The 22,683-nt window shown below is 38.7% G+C and overlaps 2 protein-coding genes and 1 non-coding gene across 6 annotated transcripts; all 3 read left to right on the top strand.

Annotated features, from left to right (window-relative positions):
• The first annotated feature begins 510 nt into the window (after positions 1-510).
• On the top strand, positions 511-4,866 carry LOC104597581 (protein CYTOSOLIC ABA RECEPTOR KINASE 4-like). Of its 4 annotated transcripts, none has more exons than XM_010259207.3 (9): positions 693-831; positions 1,148-1,347; positions 2,041-2,297; positions 2,400-2,526; positions 2,656-2,929; positions 3,070-3,202; positions 3,290-3,376; positions 3,566-3,687; positions 4,506-4,866. In XM_010259207.3, exons 2-9 carry the CDS (start codon positions 1,260-1,262, stop codon positions 4,507-4,509), a joined length of 1,092 nt encoding a protein of 363 aa, XP_010257509.1. In that variant the 5' UTR covers positions 693-831; positions 1,148-1,259; the 3' UTR covers positions 4,510-4,866. The 4 variants fall into 4 exon arrangements, with proteins under 4 accessions (XP_088748561.1, XP_010257509.1, XP_019053335.1 ...); XM_019197790.2 differs by having other exon boundaries at positions 3,115-3,202; positions 4,506-4,646; XM_010259208.3 differs by lacking the exon at positions 4,506-4,866 and adding an exon at positions 3,894-4,034.
• A 1,790-nt stretch (positions 4,867-6,656) lies between these two features.
• LOC148790092 (small nucleolar RNA snoR117) lies at positions 6,657-6,739 on the top strand. The gene has a single exon (XR_016079045.1). It is a non-coding gene; the product is annotated as a small nucleolar RNA snoR117 (small nucleolar RNA).
• Positions 6,740-17,927: 11,188 nt separating this feature from the next.
• Positions 17,928-19,651, top strand: LOC104597584 (uncharacterized). The gene is made up of 3 exons (XM_010259209.3): positions 17,928-19,027; positions 19,122-19,201; positions 19,306-19,651. The coding sequence occupies exons 1-3, from the start codon at positions 18,158-18,160 to the stop codon at positions 19,397-19,399; spliced, it is 1,044 nt and encodes a 347-aa protein (XP_010257511.1). The 5' UTR covers positions 17,928-18,157; the 3' UTR covers positions 19,400-19,651.
• Positions 19,652-22,683: the final 3,032 nt, after the last annotated feature.

Raw genomic sequence — 22,683 nt, 5'->3', positions numbered from 1 at the left:
GTGGTTAATCGTTTTTTAATTTTTTTTATCAGAACAGGTTTAAACAGTTAGACCGCTCGACCTGGTAACCAAACCCCTGACCGGTTTGGTCTCCAAGTTGATTTTAAAAACCATCTGTAGGATTGGAGAGGAGAGTGTGGGGAGCGCTCCGTGGAAAGCAGATCCGGATTCCAACGTAATTTCGTAAATACTGGAAATAAATAACATAGGCCGACTTGGCATGTGGCATGGACTTCTCACATAACGTGCCCAACATCACATCGCAACCGTGTATTTGAAACATCTCCTCATACGCAATACGAGAAAAGAAAAAACGGAATTCGGCTTCTGTCAGGACAAATTGGTGCTCGCACCGTTCGAGCACCCACTTGAAACCTTGCATTTGAAATCTCTCTCATGAAATAATTCACGTAATCAAGCACGGAGATATTTTCAACTTCCAGGGCAAAGACATTAGAGCAGTTGAATATCTTTCTACTTATATCCTTTATTTCATGAAAAGATATTTCCAATGCAAAGTTGCAAAGGGGGGTTGGAACAGTGTGGGCACGGGATTGCCATGAGGGAAGCCGATCTCCGAAAAAACGAATGCGACGTGGAGGCAGGTAGGAGTAGGACAGGATCAGGAAGATGTTCCCAATCCATCAGGAATGTTAATTAGCGGTTAAGAACTCAAAACGAGTTTCCCGCGAACCCCTTAAGGAGGGAGGTGGAGACACAACGTCGACCTCTTTTTCTTCTTAAACATGAAAAAGGCCTGCATTAATCTCTCTCTTACCGATTTCTTCTCTGCTTCTCCCTTCTCGTGCTGTTTCGATCCCAATCTATCTGGTTTGTACCCTCCTTCCATCATCTCATCATCTTAATCTTCTCCTTCTTGAAAGATTGCCCGTTTATCGGTCTCTATCGTGAATTATACATATCTATTTCTACATTTCGTTTTGATAAGAAATTAATGCATCCCTGTTTATTGATGAATTATACCCATTTTCATTTTCCAAATGATCTGATCGATATTTGAGCAAATGATTAATAGTGTTTGAGTTTGTTTTTCCCTGCAAGGGCTGCAGGAAGGGGAATAGGGAGGTTGCCCTTTTCGTTTTGAGATTTTCTTTGACAGTTTGACTTACAAAATGATTTTGCTCAGGCTGAATTCTTTCAGATTGAGAGAATTCATTCAGATAAAATAATTTGGGAGCATTCGCTTGAGATGGGTTATTGAAAACATTTCCTGGGTTCGGTTGTTGGCGATCTGCAACATGCTGTGCTGTGGAGGTGCGGAGGAGGAGAACTACGGTCCGCCTGTTAATCAATATACTGCCCCACCTAAAGGAGGGGACTCACAGGGTAAACATGCCTGACCCTAGTATTTATGTATTCTCCGTGTCATCTTCTTTGCAGTAACTCGTTACAAGGAGAATGAATGCATGTGATGGGTTGGTTATAATATGTATGTACTATGGACGATTGGTCCTCACCTGTTGTTGCTTGAATCAGCGAATTCAACAGCCCCTCTGAATCTGCTTTCTTTTAGTTAATTTCTCCAATTCAGGACAAATGCTAGATATTTCTTGATGAGCCTTGACCTGTTTGTATATCTTATTTTTCCCAATGAAATTCCATTTTTTCCTCGCTTTGTTAGCATTTTTGCAGTTCTAGTTTCCATAAATTGATGAATTGAACCCATAACAACAATGGTGTCGGGAGCAGATGTGAATTAGAGAAATGTGATTTCTTTGGAAACTCATTACTCAGAGCCAGTGTACATTTCTACATCATAGGCCCCATTTTTTTCATTGTAGCAGAGTCTCTGCCATAAAGGGGTAAAGATATTACTCAAAAATTTTAAGATTTGAAAAAAATTTTGCCCCTTTTACATTGAACAAATGGGGCCATAATGTATTTTGATGTTTGTGGATAAAATATAATTGGATCTAATTAATATACTATATTGATTTTCATCCTTTTTTCTTTCTTTTTGTGTAGACACGATTTGACTTCCCTTCATATTAATGGTGCACTTTTTCCTGTGTATTTTAGGGTTTGCGAGAGGGGAATCAAGGGGTCCCAGTGCATCCAGGAGTGGAGCTCCTCAGAAAGTCTTACCCATTGAAACACCGGCCTTATCTCTGGATGAGCTGAATAGATTGACTGGTAACTTTGGGTCAAAGGCTTTGATTGGAGAAGGGTCTTATGGTAGGGTATTCCATGCAACCTTAAGCAATGGCCAAGCTGCTGCCATAAAGAAGTTAGATGCTAGTTCTTCACAAGAGCCAGATTCTGATTTTGCAGCTCAGGTGACCTTTGGAAAAAGAAATTAAGTTTACATATTTGATAGGTGGCAGATTGTTTAAGGTTTTCCCATGATGTATATATTGTTTTCATACTGGTTGATGCAGTTATCCGTTGTTTCAAGACTCAAGAATGAACATTTTGTGGAATTATTGGGATACTGTTTGGAGGCAAACAATCGAATCTTGGCATATCAGTTTGCGACTTTGGGTTCTTTACATGATGTTTTACATGGTATTTTTTATGAGATTCACTTTTTTTTTTATATGCTTTACTGGACTATCCATATTTAATCTATTGCACCAACTATTTTATTTTTCATGATTTGGGAACTGAACTATAGTCAGTTATCTTTGGTTACAGGGAGGAAAGGTGTACAAGGGGCTGAACCTGGTCCAGTTCTCAACTGGAATCAGAGGGTAAAAATTGCTTATGGTGCAGCAAGAGGTCTTGAATATCTTCATGAAAAGGTTCAGCCTTCAATAGTTCACCGGGATGTCAGATCCAGCAATGTTCTTCTTTTTGATGATTTCTTGGCGAAAATTGCGGATTTTAACTTGTCTAGTCAGTCTACGGACACAGCAGCTCGTCTCCATTCAACTCGAGTCTTAGGAACATTTGGATACCATGCTCCAGAGTAATTTACCTATTGTTACCTTGCATTGGATAGCCTCTTATTTTCTCTCATGACATAACTTATAAATCGTTGAATTGATTTCCCGATTTGGTTTGATGGCATTATGGTTTGTAGTTATCTGTGTCAATTATCTTTTTCAGGTATGCCATGACTGGGCAACTGACTCAGAAAAGTGATGTGTACAGTTTTGGTGTTGTTCTTCTAGAGCTTTTGACAGGGAGAAAGCCAGTAGATCATACTATGCCAAAAGGACAACAAAGTCTTGTTACTTGGGTATGCTCTCTAAACTACCACTTCAGCTTTAGTTACTGTTGTTTTCATTCATCTTTGCATCTCTAACTCCAGTCTAAAATACCATAGGCAACTCCAAGGTTGAGCGAAGACAAAGTAAAGCAGTGTGTGGATCCCAAACTGAATAACGATTACCCACCAAAGGCTATTGCTAAGGTTCTCTTTCCCTTCAATTTTCCTAAAATGCATCCACTGAATGAAAACTTCTGCTTTTCTTTATCTATTTTATTAAAGTTTCAATTCGTATTTTTGCATTTTGTTTAATGAATATCTCAGAAGGAAAATATTGTTCCAGTGCTATTTACTTAGAAATTAAACTTCTGCATGTATGTTCGAGATTTTCAGATGGCAGCAGTTGCAGCACTCTGTGTTCAGTATGAAGCAGACTTCCGACCAAATATGACCATTGTTGTCAAGGCACTCCAACCACTTCTAAACTCAAAACCAGCGGGACCAGACTCTAACATGTAACTTTTTGATTTATCTTTGTTTTACTCATTTTTTTTGGTATTTTTGTACTTCAAATCAGTACAGGAATCTTGTATTTAGACAAAAGTTTGGGATAGAAATTGATTAAGTTAATTGTCCCTCATGCTTCTGTAAATAGTATTTTTGGATGATTTTAATTGTTCCCCGTGTTGACCAATATCATGTGCTGCATCTTCAATGGCAGATAGTGAATATGCCAATTTTCACAACCCGTTCAATCAGCAGATGACCTCACAAAATGTTCCATATTTACCTAAATGGCACCCATCATCAGATCTGATCAAGCTATCCTAACTAATAGATTCACTTCACAAGTCTGAAGAACGTTGTGGTGTCTTTGCTTTCTTGTAATGAAAACCTCATATATCTCATTGCTCTGGCATCTCTCAACCTCTTAGGAGGTGTTTAATAGTTTGTATCATGGTAATTGGGAAAGCTGATTGTGCACATTTGTTTATTTTTGCTTAATATGCAAGCACCATGGGAGAAGTTTGCCCGTTTGTGAAATAAAAAGAAGGGTAAATTACAAAGATCCCCCAGTACTATGGGGTCAGTGACAAGCACCCCATTATACATTTTTTTTGTGACAAAGACCCCCTCTATTAGCCTTCCTCAGTAAACTTCAAAAAAGATTCTCATCTGACAGTTTGAAGTTTTTTAAATGCCTAAACTTCCATTTTCTAATTTATTATACTTTTTTTATTTAAGTTATGAAATCATCTTATTTTTTCAACATACTGTTCTCTGTTCATACTACTTGTGCCACCGGTTACCATTCTTATGCATGTGCACGTAGGTGATCTGAAGCAGGATTTAAAGAATATAGAGGAGAGGAGAGGAGAGGAGAGATGTAGAGACGTTCTGTTTCCGATCCTTTAAACTTCCGTTGGAGGAAAACATCAAGCCTGTGCTCCACATTTCGTTTCTCTCCAAACTCACTCACCGGTCAGAGAATCTGTCAGCGTTTGCCGTCCGCCGTTGACTTACAGAGAACCGCACCATATTACCCGTCAGAAATGCACGGAAAGCACACCATTCACTGGCAAAGAGTGCAATTCTGAGCTGACACTTACGTTGCATGTACTTTGAACCTAATAATTTTGACCCTGTGCTGAACCGTCATTCTCCCGTAATTAATTCACCATGTTCTTGATTAATCATTCGGTGAGGTTTGCTCTCTCTGTTTTAACAACAGTAACTATAAATTTATAATGCGCCCTCCGTAACTCAACAGTGGCAAGTATTACTGCTGCGCACCTGAGAATTCCCTGCGTTGGGTGAGATTATAGGGTATCAATTGGACTGGATTTGGTCCAATTCAGTCCAGTCCAATGTGAGTATATTACAAATGGACCTGGTCCCATCCAGTTCAATGAATATTTTGGACTAGTCCAAAGACTGTCCAATCTATTCAAATTCCTGTTAATTTAGATTTGTTTCAACTCAAACCAGGTCTATTGATACTTACGTTTTTATCTTTTATCAATGGACTAGATATTGGCTCAATCTAATATAAATTCATTATGGACGGACCAGGACCAATCCAATATGTTATATTGATCCGTCCAGTCCATCCAAATTCAATATGTCTTATTGATCCATCCAATCTGTCCAAATAAATTTTGAATTGGATGGAATCCAACCCAAAACCGGTCTATTGACACCCCTACGTGAGAATGGCCGAAGGGGAGGCAGAGAGGAAAGAGGTAAAGGGTTTGGGAGAGAATACGAAATAATAAAGGGTTCTTGGAGAGAGGAGGGCGTTACTGTTTTGGGAATTGGGAACGTGCTGCAAGCTTTAATTTTGGACCTTTTAATTAAAAAAAGGAGTAAATTAAAATAAATGAGGAAGACCACTACATTAGCCTTCAACGCCTTCTTGATCTGACTTCTTCATAATATTTTCTCCGATTCCTTTTCCAACCACAATCAAAGGTATTGTTTGGTCAGCTAGTGGGGTATTTTAGTAATTTAATGTCTTCTTTCATCTGACCTAACTGTTGATGAAAGTATTTGTCACAATGTAAAAGTTTAAGGGGTCTTTATCGTAAATTAAAGTACAAATAATCTTTATCACTAACAAGAGGTCTTTGTAATATATCCTAAAATGAATTTATTCAAAAGAATTTGGATAAATTGTTAAAACCTCCCCTCCCCTGAAGTTTTTGACAGTTATTGGATCTATTTGTTAATTACAATAATCTCTTCTGATCTTCTTAACACAGTTGCAAGTAGACCCCATCTCATAAAAATATCCAAAATATCCATATAGTAGCTTTTGACCAAAATGTTTATTTCCCAAAATTTCTCTTCATATCAATGGTTTACTCTTTCAATCTCTTTTTCAAAATTGATTTATTTTCTAAAATTGGTCTTTATATCAATTGCTTAAAGGGAAAATTACAACTTTAAACTCTCTTTTTTTATTGTTAATAAAGTTTATATTATTTTTTCTATAAAAATGAGCCTCAATTGTAATTGTATGGATATTTTAGATATTTTATGTCTCTTCTTAGGGAATTCTACGAGGTGGGATGGTTACAATGACCAAACTTGAGTGAAGGTTTCAGCAATGGTAAAAATCTTTAGGGGAGTTTTCACTTTTCAGTAATTTACCCAAGGATTTTTATGAACATGATGGCCAAAGGACAAAGGTACTAAGTATTTTTGTAAATTAATGAATGTGTAAGGGGCATAGTGTAATTTCAATTTTTAATCACACCACGAATTAGGGTTTTCATCCACCATCACGCGAAACTCGAACTCCGGCATCTCTATATAAATCCTATCATCAGCCTCTCTTCCTGTGTTTCGTTTCGTCTTCTCTTCGTTTCACTCTCCTATTGGCGTGGTTACGATTAGGGTTAGGGTTAGGGTTAGGGTTAGGGTTAGATTAGAATGTGCGTTTGGTGTGGATGTTAGATCGGCAGAAGTGAAAGAATTTCATGGCTGGTGATGCATTGAATTGTGCGTACCATCTGAAATTGATTCTTTGACGAAATCCCTTTTACATCTCTCTCTCTGAGGCTTTTTTCTTCTTTGCTGGCTCCCTCATCTCTTCTGTTTGTTTTAGATTTGTTTCTCTTTTTATTCCGTTTATCCTTTTTGTTGAAAAGATAAAAACTAACCAGAGGCCGTGATGTCAAATCATTACTCTCTGAACCTAGCCCTTTTTGTTTTTCCCCGTTTTTCTTATTGTACCTTTTTTTTCTACGATAAATTTGTGGTTTTGTAAGGCAACAAATTAGAGTCTCTGATGCGCTCTCTCCATAGCGTTATCAGCGCTGTACGTTGCCGATACCGATATCGGGCGGAGATTCTGGCATTTACCGCTTTGTTATTTTCCCGCGGTTTATGCATTCAGATGCTCGGACACCCTCAAACGACAACTTGCGATATTTGGTCTTGGCTCTGCTTGACGTTTCTTGTTTTTGGGGATGGCAATGCTTTTGCTAGAAAGGCTTTTTGAGGAGTTTGGGAGTAGAATGGATGAAGAGTTTTGTAGCAGGAGGAGATGAGATTTTTTTACAAAGGGGTGGATGTCTGTTGTATTCGGGTTTGGGGGAAAAGGGGTGGTGTCGTGGTTTCAAGAAGAGTCTGGTTTTTGATTTGTTTTTAAGTTTTTGTTTATAATTTTATATGCATTATTGGTTTTAGGTGTCAAAAATAAATTAAAACAAATTTAAGCAGATTGAACAGTCTAGATATTGAATTGGAATTGCATCAAAATGGTCCAAAATATTTTAATTGGATTGAAATGGACTTGATCCATTTGTAATGGATTCACATTCGAACTGAATCAGATAAGACCAAATCCAGTCCATTCGATGCCCATATGAAAGGATTAGATATGAGTTCTATTGATAGTTGGTTGACACCGAGTATGAAGGATTGACTCATTGCCAGTAGTGGATTATTGATAGGTGTAAAGCAAGAATTATATTTGTTTTTTTGGTGGATTTAATGGCACACCATTTGGTGACTTTTGTTGTAAAGCGATGGTTATGACTGATGTTGTGGATACCCGTAACGTTGATTGAAAATGCAAGAGCAGAAGTTGCTAATCAATAAAGCAGAATTGAACAGGAAAGCATGGAAAGTTTACCTTGTTGTTATCACAGTACATTTGAAAAGGGGGCAATTCAGAAGGAAAATCAACCATTTATAAAATCTCTTGTTCATTTAATATACTTCACTGGTGTAGAATTTGGACTTTCTCATCAGTGACCATCCATCCCATCCATTGGCTAAACTGCATTTGTTTATTTTCGGGTATATGGAGAACGGAAGAACGAAGCTTCACTACATATGCAATTATCCTTCCTTTCCTGGCTAGACATTGCATTTTAATGTAACTTGTTGTTGGAAAAGAATATATAACCAAACGTTACTATAGTGAAAACTGATGTATAATCGTCTTTGACTGGATAACAATGTCAATGTACTAATGTAAATGTACACTGTACAGCCCCACACATGGAGAACTTTTGAACGTGGGACGAGGAGCCACATCCCACATGACATGGGTCTGGTGTTCTTTCAACAGATGGGGTGACCTTTTGAGTTGAGGGTGTCCATGTTTAACGCCAGCCAACGGTACGTCCAATTAGTATCACCATCTGGGGCTCACTAATTGGGATTCGAATGGAATCCACTTTCGCTCTTATTAGTAAATAATACCGTTTTGTCTTGGTAGCCAATCCTTTGTCCCATGTCAGCCCATTAACCATGTAGGATTAATGATAGGACTGTTACTAATTTACTGTTAATTTTTACTATCTCGTTTATTTATGGGAAATTCCTGATAGGTACATATACTTTTAGGCTTAGTGTCAATTTAGTACAGAAACTTTAAAACGTGATATGAATTTTCATTTGTTAAAGACACAAATACCCTTGTTCTTTATGTGTCATCTATCAGGAGTTGCTAAACCCGTTCCCTTAGCCATATCCACCAGCCATCCATTTCAACATTGACAACCTTCCGGTGAAGCCCTCGTTCCGGGTTCTGGTTAACGACTCGGTGCTTACCAAACGCGAATGGACGTCCTAACTCGTCATTTGAAGCCAACGGCAACAGAACCCTTCACCACCCCCTACCCCTACCCCGGCCCCCCAAAACCCAAACAGGACAAGTGATGATCAACTGATACCTTCCGGTGCAGAGCAGATACTAGTGCAGCAGATGTCTGTGGAAGCCATATTTAGTTGTTTCCCTGCAGCGTGGTTCTCTCCATAGGATGTTTTTAGATGCAAGCAGCTGTTACAGGATGAGACCTCATTGTTATCGCCAACTTGAAGCCAGCTACACCCAGGTTCCTTCTTCATCCCTCTGCCTTTCAACCTTTTCCTCAGTTTTTGCACATATTCCCACCTCCCTGCGGCTGCTAACACATTTGATAAAAGTACCAAAGCAAGTGGTTTGGTGGAAAAACCTGTTTTCATAATTTTATCTTGCAGCCTCTATTCTTCTCTCCAACTCTCCCAAATTCTTACAAGCAACTAGAAAGGTCAACCATAATGAGTCTCTATGCTCTGCTGGAGATCCTTGAATGAATTCCTTGGCCTCTTTGAACCTCCTTCCACCAGCCAAGAGGTGCACCATGCAGATCAAATGATCTTTTTCAGGCTCTATCTCCATTGCATAAAATACGCTTTGCCCAATATCAACAAGCCCTCCCCCGGCCCCCCAAAACCCAAACAGGACAAGCTCAGAAGAGAAATACAGAGCCAGCCAACCAGGAGGGGCAGAGGGCAAACCATTAACAATGGCGCCTTTCATCGCCGTCTGCCCCTTCTGCCTCAGAGACCGCCTCACCACTCTCTGCCCCGAATGCGCTAATGTCTGACCCTGCTCTTGCTACCCCACTTCTTCCTCTTCGTCTCCGTCTTCCTCTTCCTTCTTCTCTCGTTCTTCCAAGTCTAACACCGGGATCGGGGCCACCGGCTGCATGTCGAATCTCGTTGACAGTGAATGCCCTTTCCGACGCTTGAGATCCACTTCTTTGCCTTTTTTCCGGCGACATATGGACAAAAAATTTTCTTCCCCAGTCATCTCCCCTGATATAACCCACCCAGAAAAAAAAAAAATGGAGACGTCTGGGGAAGAGCTCAATCAGCTCATCTTACACTCAAGATCTCCGGCTGCATCTGTTTCACGGCAACAATCGGTAACACAGGTATTCAATTTTTCGCTTACAGATACTGGTTTCAAGAATCTTGGTACTTTTAAATACTGGTTTTGCTTGCTGGGTTGCTCAAGAATCCTGAATTGGCGTTGGACTCTTCTCTCTGGAGCAGAACCTTGCTGTGGTCCGTTATTAAGGCCAAGAAGAAGATGGCAAGGTCCAAGTCGGTTCCGTTTCCATCGTGCTCACGTTCCGGCAGTAATGAGAAATTGAAAGCAAAAAGTTGGACTGTTTTTTTTCGAGAGAGAAGATGATTAACGGTGTGTTTTATTTTAAAGGATAATTTTGATATTTTCAAATTTTAGATTATCGCATTTTAAAGTTGAAATACTAAATTGACAATCGACCTAAAGTAAAAGATACGTATAGAGAATTTTCCCTAACGTTAACGGAAGTTGAACCCAGTTGACACAGAAGACAAAATAGTGAAACAACAGCTATCAGCAACCAACTATTCTCCAACAACAGCTACCATTTTTCTATTAAATAATAGGGTTTCGTCCACAGCAGCTATCATCTTCGAGAAAACAGAGGTGAAAGAGCAACTATCATCTTCTCCAATAGAAGTTATCATTTTTCCGTTAAACATCAGCTATCATTTTTTCAAACAACGATTAAATTTTGCGGAAAATTACCGATAGGCCTAATGTAAAATTTTGATTTTCACTACAGAGTTAGAAACGTTCAAAATGTCAATAATCTACATTCTATGCATCAACGTCTGCCCGTAAATTAACATCAATTCCGAATTGACACCTATCCCAAAGTACTTTTAAGTCTATAAATTCTGACCTTAGACTGAATCATCATTCTCCCAAGGTAATATTACCTAAGTAGATTTTACATTTGCTCAAAATCAAATTCTTTTTCCTGTTTGCTTTTTGGTTTTGCATGAATGGATTTTTTTAGGGTTTTTGTGGAGTATTCTATCTTTCACCCATAAATAAGAGATTTCATTTTAACCTCTTATATTTTCCTAAATGAATTTAGAAAAAGATTTATTTGGACTGTTAGAAAAAATGAGAAATTTTCTACTAAATATATATTTTAATTTGCTTCAATGAAAGGAAAAATATCAACATTAATATTTCTTGGATTGGCAAACTACAAATCCAAGGTAATATTACCTAAGTCGACTTTACATTTTTCTCAAAATCAAATGAAATGGGAAAAGATTTATTTGGATTGTTGAAAAAAAATGAGAAATATTCTACTAAGATATTGAGATATTCTGTTTCTCTCTTCTTTTGTGGCATGTTGTTACTTGTTAGAGGTTTTGTTCCTATGGTCTTTTTTTTTTATTTAATAGAGGCTAGTATGAGGATAATAAAAGTGTAGTGTAAATTATCTTATCACATGTATTATTAGAATGGTTTTCAGGATGTTGTTAGTTTGATTAAAATAGCCCTTTGACTGATATTTTGTATAAGAGTAGTCAATTTCTTTTTTATTTTCATTCTTATTGTAAATTTCTAATTGTTTAATCTTAACTTTTCAATATATTTTTGTGTCATGATTTTGAGAGTTTTGGATTTGTTAACCAAAGAGGCAGAGCAGTGGTTTTTTGTTGGATTTTGCATATATATATATATATTAGGATTAGGAATGGCAACGGGGCAGGGATTACATTCCCCATCCCTGATCCCAACCCTCAAATCACCCCCCATTCCCGTCGATCCTCATTGGAGAAAAGAATCCTCCTCCATCCCCGACCCCGACGGGGATGAATTCTCCATCGAGGACCCGAATCCTCGAGGATTACTGCAAAATCCAAACTCTTAGCCCTAGAACAGCCGGAGCAAATGCAGAGAATCAACAGATTCTAAAAGGTACAAATAGCCACCACAGAGCTCCAAAAGATACGAATAACCACCACAGAGCTCCAAAAGATACGAATAGCCACCAACTCCTCCATTGGAAAAAAGGAAAATAGGAAAAAAAAAACAAAGAATCAACAAAAAACCCAAAGCACTACCATTCAGATCTTCTGTCGAGTAACCCATTCAGATCTGTTGAGATTATTTGCCGAAAAACCAATTCAGATCTTCTCTCCTACTTCTCCTCCACTTCCTCCTCATCAAGTGGTAGATTGGTGGTCGATGACAATAGAGGTCCAACGACGTCTGATGTTCAATAGGCGAGTGGTTAATATTATATTATTATAATATAAATATTATATAAAACATTATAAATAATTTATAGGATTATATATTATATTATATATATAGATTAATCAGGGCCGGGTCGGGGCGGGGATTGCATTCCCCATTCCCGTCCCCGCCCCCGATCGGGGATTCAAGGATAGCCCCATCCCCGACCCCAACCCTGCCAAAATACTCCCCATACCCGACCCCGCCAGGTCGGGGAGCCTGGGTACCCATCGGGGACGGGAAAAATTGCCACCCCTAATTAGGATCCATAGTTTTTGGGGTTGGGTTTCCTTGTATTTATTCTATTTCATTTATGAAATGGATTTATCTATACTACTAATAAAAGAAGGAATAGCTCAATTTTCTAGACTTTTCAGTGGACAGTTTCTACCCTTACCTATCTATGCATACAAAGGGCATATAGAGAGTATATATGTAATTTACTCCCATTATGGTAGAAACTAACAAACAATCGTCCAATCTCATTCCCACAAACTCTCCCTTTTGTCTCCCACTAACTTTTCTCTCATGCTTCAACCTAGTTAGACGGACAACTGAACAACAACTGCTCCTGTTCTATCTCCCACTAATTTTTCTATCATGCTTGAACCTAATTAGACGGACAACTAAACAAATTCCATTAATATGGATTATCTCATGAGCCAAGCCAAGGCTGGGAAGGTGGATTTGATCACGCGTTAACTGGTTAAAATAAGGAAGCTTGGAACGCACATAAATATCAGAAGATTCAGTTCGTATCCTTTCACTCTACTTTATCTGATTCATGCTATCTCTCGATCTATATCTGAATTGCAGAAACTAAGCCCATTCAGATTGAAGAACATGAAACCAAATGTTTGGTTTGAGTCATTATTTATTGCATTTCGATTCATTTTGTTGTCGGGTTCAACCTCTAGGTGTGTACAACCAGCATTGAGGGAGCAAAGTGGGGAAATTTCGATGGAAGTAGAATTAATAGAACGGCTGAACCTGAGAACATAAGTCTCTGTTTAATCACAAGGCCTGGATTTAGATTCACCTCTGGACTTATAGCACAGAACTGCACTCTGTGTTGTTGTTTTCTGCCATGGTTTTCATGACTCTTGTTCGGTCTCTACAATGAATCCTTCAACATTTTTCTAAGGTCTATTTGGTTCATAGTCGGAATTAGAATCGAAATCCTTCAGAATCAGAATCAGAATGGTTCATTCCTATAGTCTGTTTTAGTTCAAACAGGAATGAAAATGAAAATTAAAATCAGCAGGAATAGGATTTCATTCCTAAGAGAGGGGCAGGGAATGACCATTCCCTCGAATGGGAGAATATCATTCTAGCAGAAATGAGAATGAAATTCCGATTTCGCCCAACCAAACAGTTGGAATCAGAATAACCCATTCTGATTCAAACTCCAGATCCCTCTTACCGCGAATCAAACAGGGCCAAAATGTCAATCGGCAAACCATTAAGGGAGACTGAATTTTGACAAAAAAATTAAAAGATTTATTTGACTAATTTCCATGGATGTTCAATCTTGGTTGTGCCCTATTCAATTAATTCAAATTTCTGCTGCCCAAATTCGATATGACTACAAAACAATATTGTAGCACAAGGATCTTGATACATAAATTGGATAACTTTTACTTTACTTTGTTTTCTATAAATTCTTATACAGGATTTAATCTACTATATTAGAAACAATATTCTGTTCAAGAAACACGTTAACAAGATGAAGATTGTAGTCAAAACCTAAGCTTAAATGTTCTTTTGATTAATTGTGTCCCTATCCAAGGAGGGGCAGCTGACTCTAGATGTTTATGAATTTCTAGACATTACAGAAACTTTTATAGCAACTTGTGAATTCTACACTGGGAATGAGACAAGTTTCGGACGAGTGGCATGTTAACAATGATCAGTGGACTACATTGAAATTGATGAATGGTTTTTCAGAGTCGTAAGAGTTGGACCCACCCAGATGATTGAACCGTGACCCAATGGTCGGTTTGTTAATTGAAGTGAAATACTCTTTAACAAGTGTGCCCTGTTTCCATCACAAGTTGCTAATCACAACTTTAGTATGATTGAGTCATACAATAGCTAGAATAATTTGATCAGGGATGACACCTCCCAATCATTTAAATTTCTCTTGAACTGGGGGTTTCAAGTGCTTTGTCCATTCTAAGTATTCAGTAACTGTTGCTTTTTCATTAGGGGGCCTTCTTTACACCAGTCATTCTTCCAAAACTGGACCCTTCTACCATTTCCCATTTTTTATTTAATACCTTTCAGAAACTGGGTTTGTATTTTTTGAATTACCTTCCATCCATCACCGGCCCATTGTTTTATTTTGTAAAAACCGGTTCATTTATTCAATCATGTATATATTAGTTAACCTCTATTTTTGTTTATGTGAAAATATCCTTATTTGCTACAAAACATTATTAAAGATCTCTTTCTCTACTTCCTTTTATTTTTTCATATTTTAATCTTTATCACGTGCAACGCACCTACGTGTTTTATAAGTATGTATCGTCGTCCAATGCAACCAATTCCAAGTAACTATTGTCTATTATGACTTTTCTATTTCTTAAATTATATTGGTTTTCCTCGCACGATTGATATATAATTTTGTAAATGGCCATTTCGTATGGATTTATCTCCTTGAATGGATTAAAGAATTTGGTCAATACCACTTGTTGGCAACTAAGGCACCAATGGTGAACTTGCCTTGTGCGACGTAGAGAATCATCCCTTCTTTGTAAAATGTGATAACAACCCCCATTTGCCTAGTCATGGCCTTTTCTTATCAAAGTTCTTTTTATTCAGAGGAATAAGAATTCTTCTATTTGCTTCCACAATGATACATGACCATATCAAATAATGCTACATGGGTGTCTTCTCATGTAGAAGTTTGTCTCATGGTGTACAAAACTAAGAAAAAAATTGGTGCATTCAAAAGCATACTTAAGGATGATTAGGACTACATTTTTCTTGAATGGAATTTCAACTATTAGCTTTTTTTATGTATGGACATTAGCTAGGTAGTTTGTTCCATGTTATTTGTGAAAAAAGATGTTAAGATTGGTTCAATTTTGTTATATTAGCTAGGTAATGTGGTTAGCTCCCTTATCGAAAAGGGTGTTTCAAGATTTTTCCACCAGTCACTGAATGACTCTTACATAATATCATTTTCTAACTAAAAGTTTTTCTCTCCAACATTTTCCTTCTTCCAAACACATGACCCTTCTTTTATATACGAAATATATTTAATATTTTTGTAATGTCAAGTAACATCGCACCAAGTGAATAACAAGAAATTAAGAACAAACCCTTGGATCTTTCCATTTATCACTCTCTTTGAGAGTTTTTTTAAGGGAAAATTTTAGATTAGTACATGTATTTTGGTCCCTAAATTTTAAAATGTGGTAATTTAATGTTCAAACTTTCAAAACATGTCAATTTAATACCTAACATTAACCAGCCCTTTAAGTGTCATTTGAAAAGACACAAATATTATTCAAGTGTCATTTAATTTTCCTTATCAACCATCCAAACATTGACAAAAAATGAACAGTCTCAAATCCTTGCTTCTTCTGCTCAAGAAAGTTGGGGTCACCAGAACGCCCACGGAGACGTAACCCAAACTTTTTTAAGTAGAAGAGGCAAAAATTTGAGACTGTTCATTTTTTTATCAACATGTGAATGGTTGATAAAAAAAATTAGATGACACTCAAAGAGCATCTGTGTCTTTTCAAGTGTCACTTAATGGCTGGTTAACGGATTGGTTAATGAGAAATACTGGATTGACACGTTTTGAAAGTTTAAGTACTAAATTATCACGTTTTAAAGTTTGTGGACCAAAGCGACACTAGACCCAAAGTATAATGTACTAATTGGAAATTTTCCCTTATTTTAACATGAAACCTTATAAAATAAGTAGCTATGCTTCATCAACACAATGGTCCCTTGTAATAAGTGGTCTTCAGAACAAAACATTTTGCTAATTTTTACTCCTTAATTGATAGTTAGCATATCACTTAACCATAGCGACAAAAGAGAGTGTGCATTGTTTGGATTGAAGACAATCTGCAATAAAACTTTAATATGTCAAGGGATGATTTTAAATATCCTCTTAATGAACTATTTATACTTTCACTTTTTTCTTCTTTGTGTGCTTTTCATATTAGTACAAAAAACAAAATGATTTCAACCATAAACCAATGCTCATTTTTTCTTTCACTTCTCAATCATTTGATGCCATGTAAGAAATTCTTCTTCTTTGTTCTACTCATACATTTATTAGTTTTTTTTTTTCAAATGAAGAAATGGCAATAAATATATTTTTTAAAGGATAAATTTCTTAAATTACCTTTATAGTAGTTTAGTTAATTGACTAAGTATATCTTACTATTTGAAAATTACTAACACTATCCCTACTATCTACTCCACCTATCCTGTCTCAACATAAACACTCAGGGATCTTTCGGTTTCTCATCCGAAATGAAATTTCAGCCAAATAGTTGAAAAAAAATTCAGTATCAAATATGTTCTAACTTCTAACAGAAATAAGGAAAGATAAACAAAACCTTAATAGGCAGAGCATCCATGTCCGCCCTGAGTGCAATGAAGGGAGGACCACCGATTCCAATGGAAGCTGGGGTGCCAGTCCCCGCCAATGGAAAGCGGTAACTGATTTGCAATCGGTCCAACTCGCTCCGAACCAGTCGACTCGTCTCGGACTCCTGTCCGTGCTATGTACCTCCCAGAAATGCTCCATGACCACCTCCCACCTCTCGCCTACACACCCACACTGCCCCGACCGCCCCTGTCAGTAGTCACCACACCCCCTGCACGGGGCGCTGTCCGTACTCCGTAGTCGCTGAGACCACCTCCCACCTCTCACCTACACACCTACACTGCCCAGATCGCCCTTGTCGTGACTGAGTGGAGAACTCAGTCTGAACACGAGTGTAGAACGAAGCCCCTCTCACCTACGCACCCACAACTCACAGCAGTGCGCCAGCGTAAGCGATTTGTTCAGGTAAGGTTTTCATGTATCCTCCTCCTCAACCCCTTAAGCCACTCCATCGTCTCCGGCCGCTTCGCCATCTCCAGGATCTCCTCCGAATACTTCGTGACCCAAACCCCCAGTCCTCCTCCTCCAACGATGGCGACGTTGACAGCAAGTGTGAACGCTGATATGGACTTCTGTTCTTGAGGAACGAATCCTCAGAACTAATATAGGCTCCGCCATCGAAGTACGAGTAAAAGAGGTCGGTGGAAGTGCTTCCGCCGATGATTTTGATGCAACTAACAAATAGAAGGATTGAGATTGAGAAAAACCCAGGTCCCTGAAGAGGACCCATCTCGAGTTTGCGTAACAGACAAGAGTCGGAGAGGTGAAGGAACGAGCAAATGTTGCGACAACGAGGGGCCAAAGGTGGATGGGATATTCCCGCCGCTGGTTATCCCAGTTCGGTTTACCGCTACGGAAAGGAAGAAAGGGACGAGGAAAGGGTAATATTGGATTTTAAAACAAGTGATACCACGTATATATTAAGGTTTTCGATTTTAAATGCTTAGCTGCATTTTGATATATATGGTAAAGCATATTTTTGAAAATACTTTTCCGGACCCAATTGTCTCATCATACATCAATGCATGACCAAAAATAATTGTTTATTTGTAATGGTTAACTCGAAAAGGTGCAAATGGTCGCTCATACTGAGATGTTCCCATTCCCACCGTGTATTGAGAAGATGTTCCCGATGGACGCTGAAATGTGCATGTGGGCGCCTTAGTGGGGGGTGCAAGTCTAAACTCGTCACTGTCCTGTGATGTAGGGAGTAATGTGGGGAGCCCCGAGAGGGTAGCATATCCGGAGCCCTTCCTCGCTCCTTCTAGAGCCTTCCGAATTGGAACCCTCCAGAATCCCCACTTTTCTTCCCCAATCCCCGTCCATATTTTATTCTCTGATTCCTCTCCGCCTCGCGTTTCGGCAGGCATCCCTCCTATTATTGGAAATTTAGAATTTTCTCGCGCACTAGATCCACCCCTCCATCTCTGTCTAGAGCATCTTATTCTTCCCACTTCTTTTCTCTGTAACTCAGCTCATGGCGAAATACGGAGAAGGCGACAAGCGCTGGATTGTTGAAGAGAGAGCCGACGGGGCCAACGTCCATAACTGGCACTGGGCCGAAACCAACTGTCTCGACTGGTCCCGAAACCTCCTCTCCAAGCTCCTCTCCAACCTCACCATCCTTGACGGCGAAGGCAACCTCTTCATTAAGACCAAGAATGTCGAAAAGGTCGACGGAGAAGCCTACGTCAACATCCGCAAGGGTAAGATCATTCCCGGTTACGAGATCAGCGTCTCTCTCTCCTGGGAAGGCGAAGCCAAGGATGCCGACGGTAAGTACCTCCTCAAAGTCGATGGAAACGTCGAGATTCCTTACATTGCCGACGAAAACGCCGATGAAGATCCCGAAGTCAAGATCACTGTTAAAGACGATGGTCCTATCGGGAAGAGATTAAAAGATGCCTTTGTATCCAAAGGGAAGTCCATTATTTTGGAGAAAGTTAGGGTTTATGTTCAGAGTATGGCTAAAGGAGGGCCCGCCAAGGATGACTTGGAGTTGAAGAAGGCAGCAACAAAATCTCCGTCCCCTGCTCCGGTATCCGCACCTACTGCCGCCGCCGCTCCAGCGAAGAAGGGTAAGAACAAGGAAGGGAAGAAGGGGTTCAAGTCCATTTCTTTAGCCGAGAGGTTTAATTGTCGGGCGAAGGATATGTATGAGATCTTGATGGATGAAAATAGGTGGAAAGGTTTTACGCAGAGTAATGCAAAGATAAGTAAAGAGGTCGGAGGACAGTTCAGTCTTTTCGATGGCTCAATTACCGGGACTAATCAAGAGTTGCAGGAAGGAAAGCTGATTGTTCAGAAATGGAGGTTCGGGAGCTGGGCGGACGGGATTTTTTCGACGGTAATCGGCTGTCCTTGATTACTTTTTCCTCATAATAACTTCATGGATTGGGGAATTGGAATTGACCAGGATATGCATTTGTTCAACGTTGCAGGTGCGGCTTACTTTTGACGAGCCTGAAACCGGTGTTACCATTGTTAAGCTAACCCAGACGGACGTACCGGAGGAGGACAGGTTGGGTTTCTGCGGTTCTTTCTGTTATTTATATTCTTCTGGTTTTGGGGCTTTTTTAATCGTTTTTCTTTTCTGAGTATTACTGTTTGCAAGTTGCGATGCAGATATGGCAATGCTACTGTTGTTGAGAACACCGAGAGAGGCTGGCGGGAGCTCATCTTCTACAAGATACGAGCAGTTTTTGGTTTCGGACTTTGAAATTTTATCACACAAATAGTCTGTTTCAGTAGAAAATTTCTCAACCATTTATATTGTTACAAGCCTATCCATGATTTTATCATAAAGGCTATATGGGTAGCATATGGGTAGTGGAGTCATTGATTTGGTGGTTCATGTTGGTTGAGAGTTTCAATGCTTCACGAGTCTTTTTTTTTTCCTGTAATCCAATTTACAGTAGGAACAAAAATATATGCAAGTGGAGTCCACATAGTTGGTGTTTTCGCATTGAAATTGATGATGTTTTTACATCCAAGTATAAAATCTTCCTACGGTGAGCGTTGAGACAAATCCAAGAGTTAATTCCCCATTCATTGTAGAAGTTGAAGGTTTAGCCTGATATAGGAGTTATAACCGACTCCAAACCACGGGTTTACAACACCCAGCAAAATTTAATAACAGAATAACCTTGCCTAGGCTTGGGTTCAATCTATAACCTTAGGGAAAATCTATGGTGCAGAAAAGATATGGTATGGGAAGAGTTTTGACCAATCAAAATCCACCTATGAATTTTGATAAATAACACCTGATTGGCCACCATGATTTTAATTGACTGATCAGAGGTTTTTCAGATATCATATCTTTTCCATATCATAGATGATAGGACCCATAACTTTATCCATCTTTTCGATGTCAAAAGGAAAATGCAGATGTGCAATGCCCACGCCCTCCAAGGTGTTATCTTCATGTTGATAGTGAAGAAAATTGAAACTGTCTGCTCTAGCAACGGTAGGAAGAAGGTTTATGATCCAAGCTAGATCGATTTTAGGGGGTGGTGGTGTTCAATGCAAAATGGGTTTCCCCAGTGCAACATGGAAGTGCCAGCCATGTTGGTATTTATCGAGAGTAGCTTTAAGTCTCAGTTGGCCATCCCAGACCGGGAGAACGGAGGGGATGGCCGGATGCATGGCCATTTGCCCAGATCGAGATGTAAAAATTTCAAAATTGGTAAGAGGAAACATTTTGAAGTGTCATTAGATTCTCTGTAGTGATGATTAAAAACCTTCATTAGATTCTCTGAAGTGCCATTTGATAGCGTTATGCTCTGATAAACTCCCACGCTATCAACCGACAACAATGTGTCATTAGATTCTCTTTAGTGTCATTAGATTCTCTGATAAACTCCCAAAGGAATGGCGTTGTGCCTATTTGATAGCCACGTAATCTAACTTTGTCTCTTGAATTAGCTTTGCGTATACCAGATTTCATTTCACGATAATCAATAGGGTAGGAGCTGCAGCTCAATAGAACTACTGCTACCATAAATTTCCAGAGACTCGAAAGAAAAATCTGGGTAATAGATTCCGTGATAATTAAAATGGACTATGCAATGAAATTCAGTTTCTGTTGAGATAGCAGAAGAACAGCAATATGAGGTACCGAGTTAGACTAGCTATGGGACTTCGTGGAAGTATTGTAGTGATCAGTGGCAAACTTACTACATGGTCAAACCTCATAGCTGGTCTTGTGCCCCTAAATGCTCGTTTTATAATAGAAATGGGATCAGAGAAGTTCAGACCTGTATAAAAATCCACACTGGTTCATTTTAAAATCTGCAGCTTCTTATTCAACTCTAAATTAGTCGGTATAGTATTGTAAAATTAAAATATTTTACTTTAATTCCCATAATATCATTAATGGTGTTGCGACCAACTCCTGGAAGGGAACCTAGGTCTTACCTCAATTTTTACATGATTGTTGGCGTTTCCCCCACAGGATATGGTAGTAATTTCTTGAGAAATCAATGGTAGAAGTTCTTTTTGTATCAGGTACAAGTTCATCATACACCAACCTCTGGATTCTGTAATGTTGTTTGAGGGAAGCGGGCTGACACAATATTCCTAGTGTGTGGTTTATGATGCATTTATGCCTATCAATGTCAAGGGGATGGTGGTAGAATCTTGTATTTCTTTTTCTTTTCTTTTTTTGTTTGAGCAGAAACATATTGTTGTCGGTTTGGAATGATAAAATGGTGTTTACATGCTTGAACCCTTTGTGCTGATTTTTTGTCCGAGTATGGTGATATCATGCTGAATTTTGCAATTCCAGATTTGAACACTAGCTTTCAGATTATGGGGAAAAGTGGTTTACAACAATATGTAAACTGAACTGAAGTATGTGACTTTTTCTTTCTTTTCCCCAATCATATATACCCTTGAAACAGTAATGAAATCCTTTATATAGTTCTATTTTAAATCTGTAAGCTTTCCTCACCTAGATTTTTGTGAATAAGAATGATGAATGTTTAGAAATATGTTACATGTTAAACAGGAAATGGTGCATCTCTGGACCTTGCTCTGCCTTCATCACTGACTATGGCTAGGCAGGAAGTTAGCAGAAACCATTTGAACAGTTATTCATTTAGAATCAGTGCAAGATAGAAGAAACATAAATGTTTTATGATAATTAATTGGGTTGATTGGTTATATACTAACAAGGCTTGTAGTATCATGCTATATCTTCTTACCACTTTGGAATCAACCATATCATCTTATTGGACCCAGAAATCAATGCCATTGAAGATTGTTGATTTCCAATTTGTCTCTAGAACTTGGATGAGGAAAGACAAAACCATGTTGACCAGAGGGTTTTAATTGCATGTTTTACATCTCTTTTGAATGCATTCCAGGTATTTCAGTTATATAAGCATCTCATCCTTCAAACTTCTATCCACACTTGGAACTTTTTGGTCAATAAATCTCTCAAGTTAGGCAACAGGAGTACCAACAGAACCCAAAGTGCTTCATATCAAGTTAAAAAGGAGAAAAACATATGCAGCAATTTGGTTTTAGTTGTCTCTGCATATCAAGGTCCTGCTCATGTTAAGTACTTGGCATTGCACCAGCAGGAGCACTATCTGTGGCATATCCTTTTACAAGGTGGTGCAGTGTTACTGTGTTGTTCAATATTTTACTGTATTAGCTTTTAGATGGCATTGGAAGGGCTTTTGACACTTTCAACAGCTTGCCTGAAGTAATACATATGCACCTATTATAATTTCTTATATGTTAAGCAGGAAAGGGTGCATCTCTGGACCTTGCCCTGCCTTCATCACTGGCTATGGCTAGGCAGGGAGTAAGCAGAAACCAGTTGCTTTGGGGGGTTACTAACCTAAAAGGTAAAATTGGTAAGAGGTGAAAAAATAACTTACCCAGGAAAGTGGGTGTTGCAAAAGAACATGGGAAAGTAAGGAATCTCGTTTACCTGGATAAATTAAACAAAAAAAGAACATTGCTGCTTTTGTAAGCTCTAAAGAATGGAAAGAA

The sequence above is a fragment of the Nelumbo nucifera genome, chromosome 7 (assembly GCF_055504915.1).
Source record: "Nelumbo nucifera cultivar China Antique chromosome 7, China Antique-T2T, whole genome shotgun sequence".
Classification (NCBI taxonomy): domain Eukaryota; kingdom Viridiplantae; phylum Streptophyta; class Magnoliopsida; order Proteales; family Nelumbonaceae; genus Nelumbo; species Nelumbo nucifera.
Note: the sequence above shows the minus strand (reverse complement) of the source record. Positions and strands in the feature narration are given on the sequence as shown.

Bases quoted from the DNA above. Each gene is read 5' to 3' on its own strand.
- LOC104597584 (XM_010259209.3), top strand. From the start codon at position 18,158: ATGGCGAAATACGGAGAAGGCGACAAGCGCTGGATTGTTGAAGAGAGA. The intron at 19,028-19,121 runs GTAATCGGCTGT...TCAACGTTGCAG, and splicing joins CGGACGGGATTTTTTCGACG to GTGCGGCTTACTTTTGACGA. The intron at 19,202-19,305 runs GTTGGGTTTCTG...GTTGCGATGCAG, and splicing joins GACGTACCGGAGGAGGACAG to ATATGGCAATGCTACTGTTG.
- LOC104597581 (XM_010259207.3), top strand. From the start codon at position 1,260: ATGCTGTGCTGTGGAGGTGCGGAGGAGGAGAACTACGGTCCGCCTGTT. The intron at 2,298-2,399 runs GTGACCTTTGGA...TGGTTGATGCAG, and splicing joins ATTCTGATTTTGCAGCTCAG to TTATCCGTTGTTTCAAGACT. The intron at 3,203-3,289 runs GTATGCTCTCTA...AAAATACCATAG, and splicing joins AACAAAGTCTTGTTACTTGG to GCAACTCCAAGGTTGAGCGA.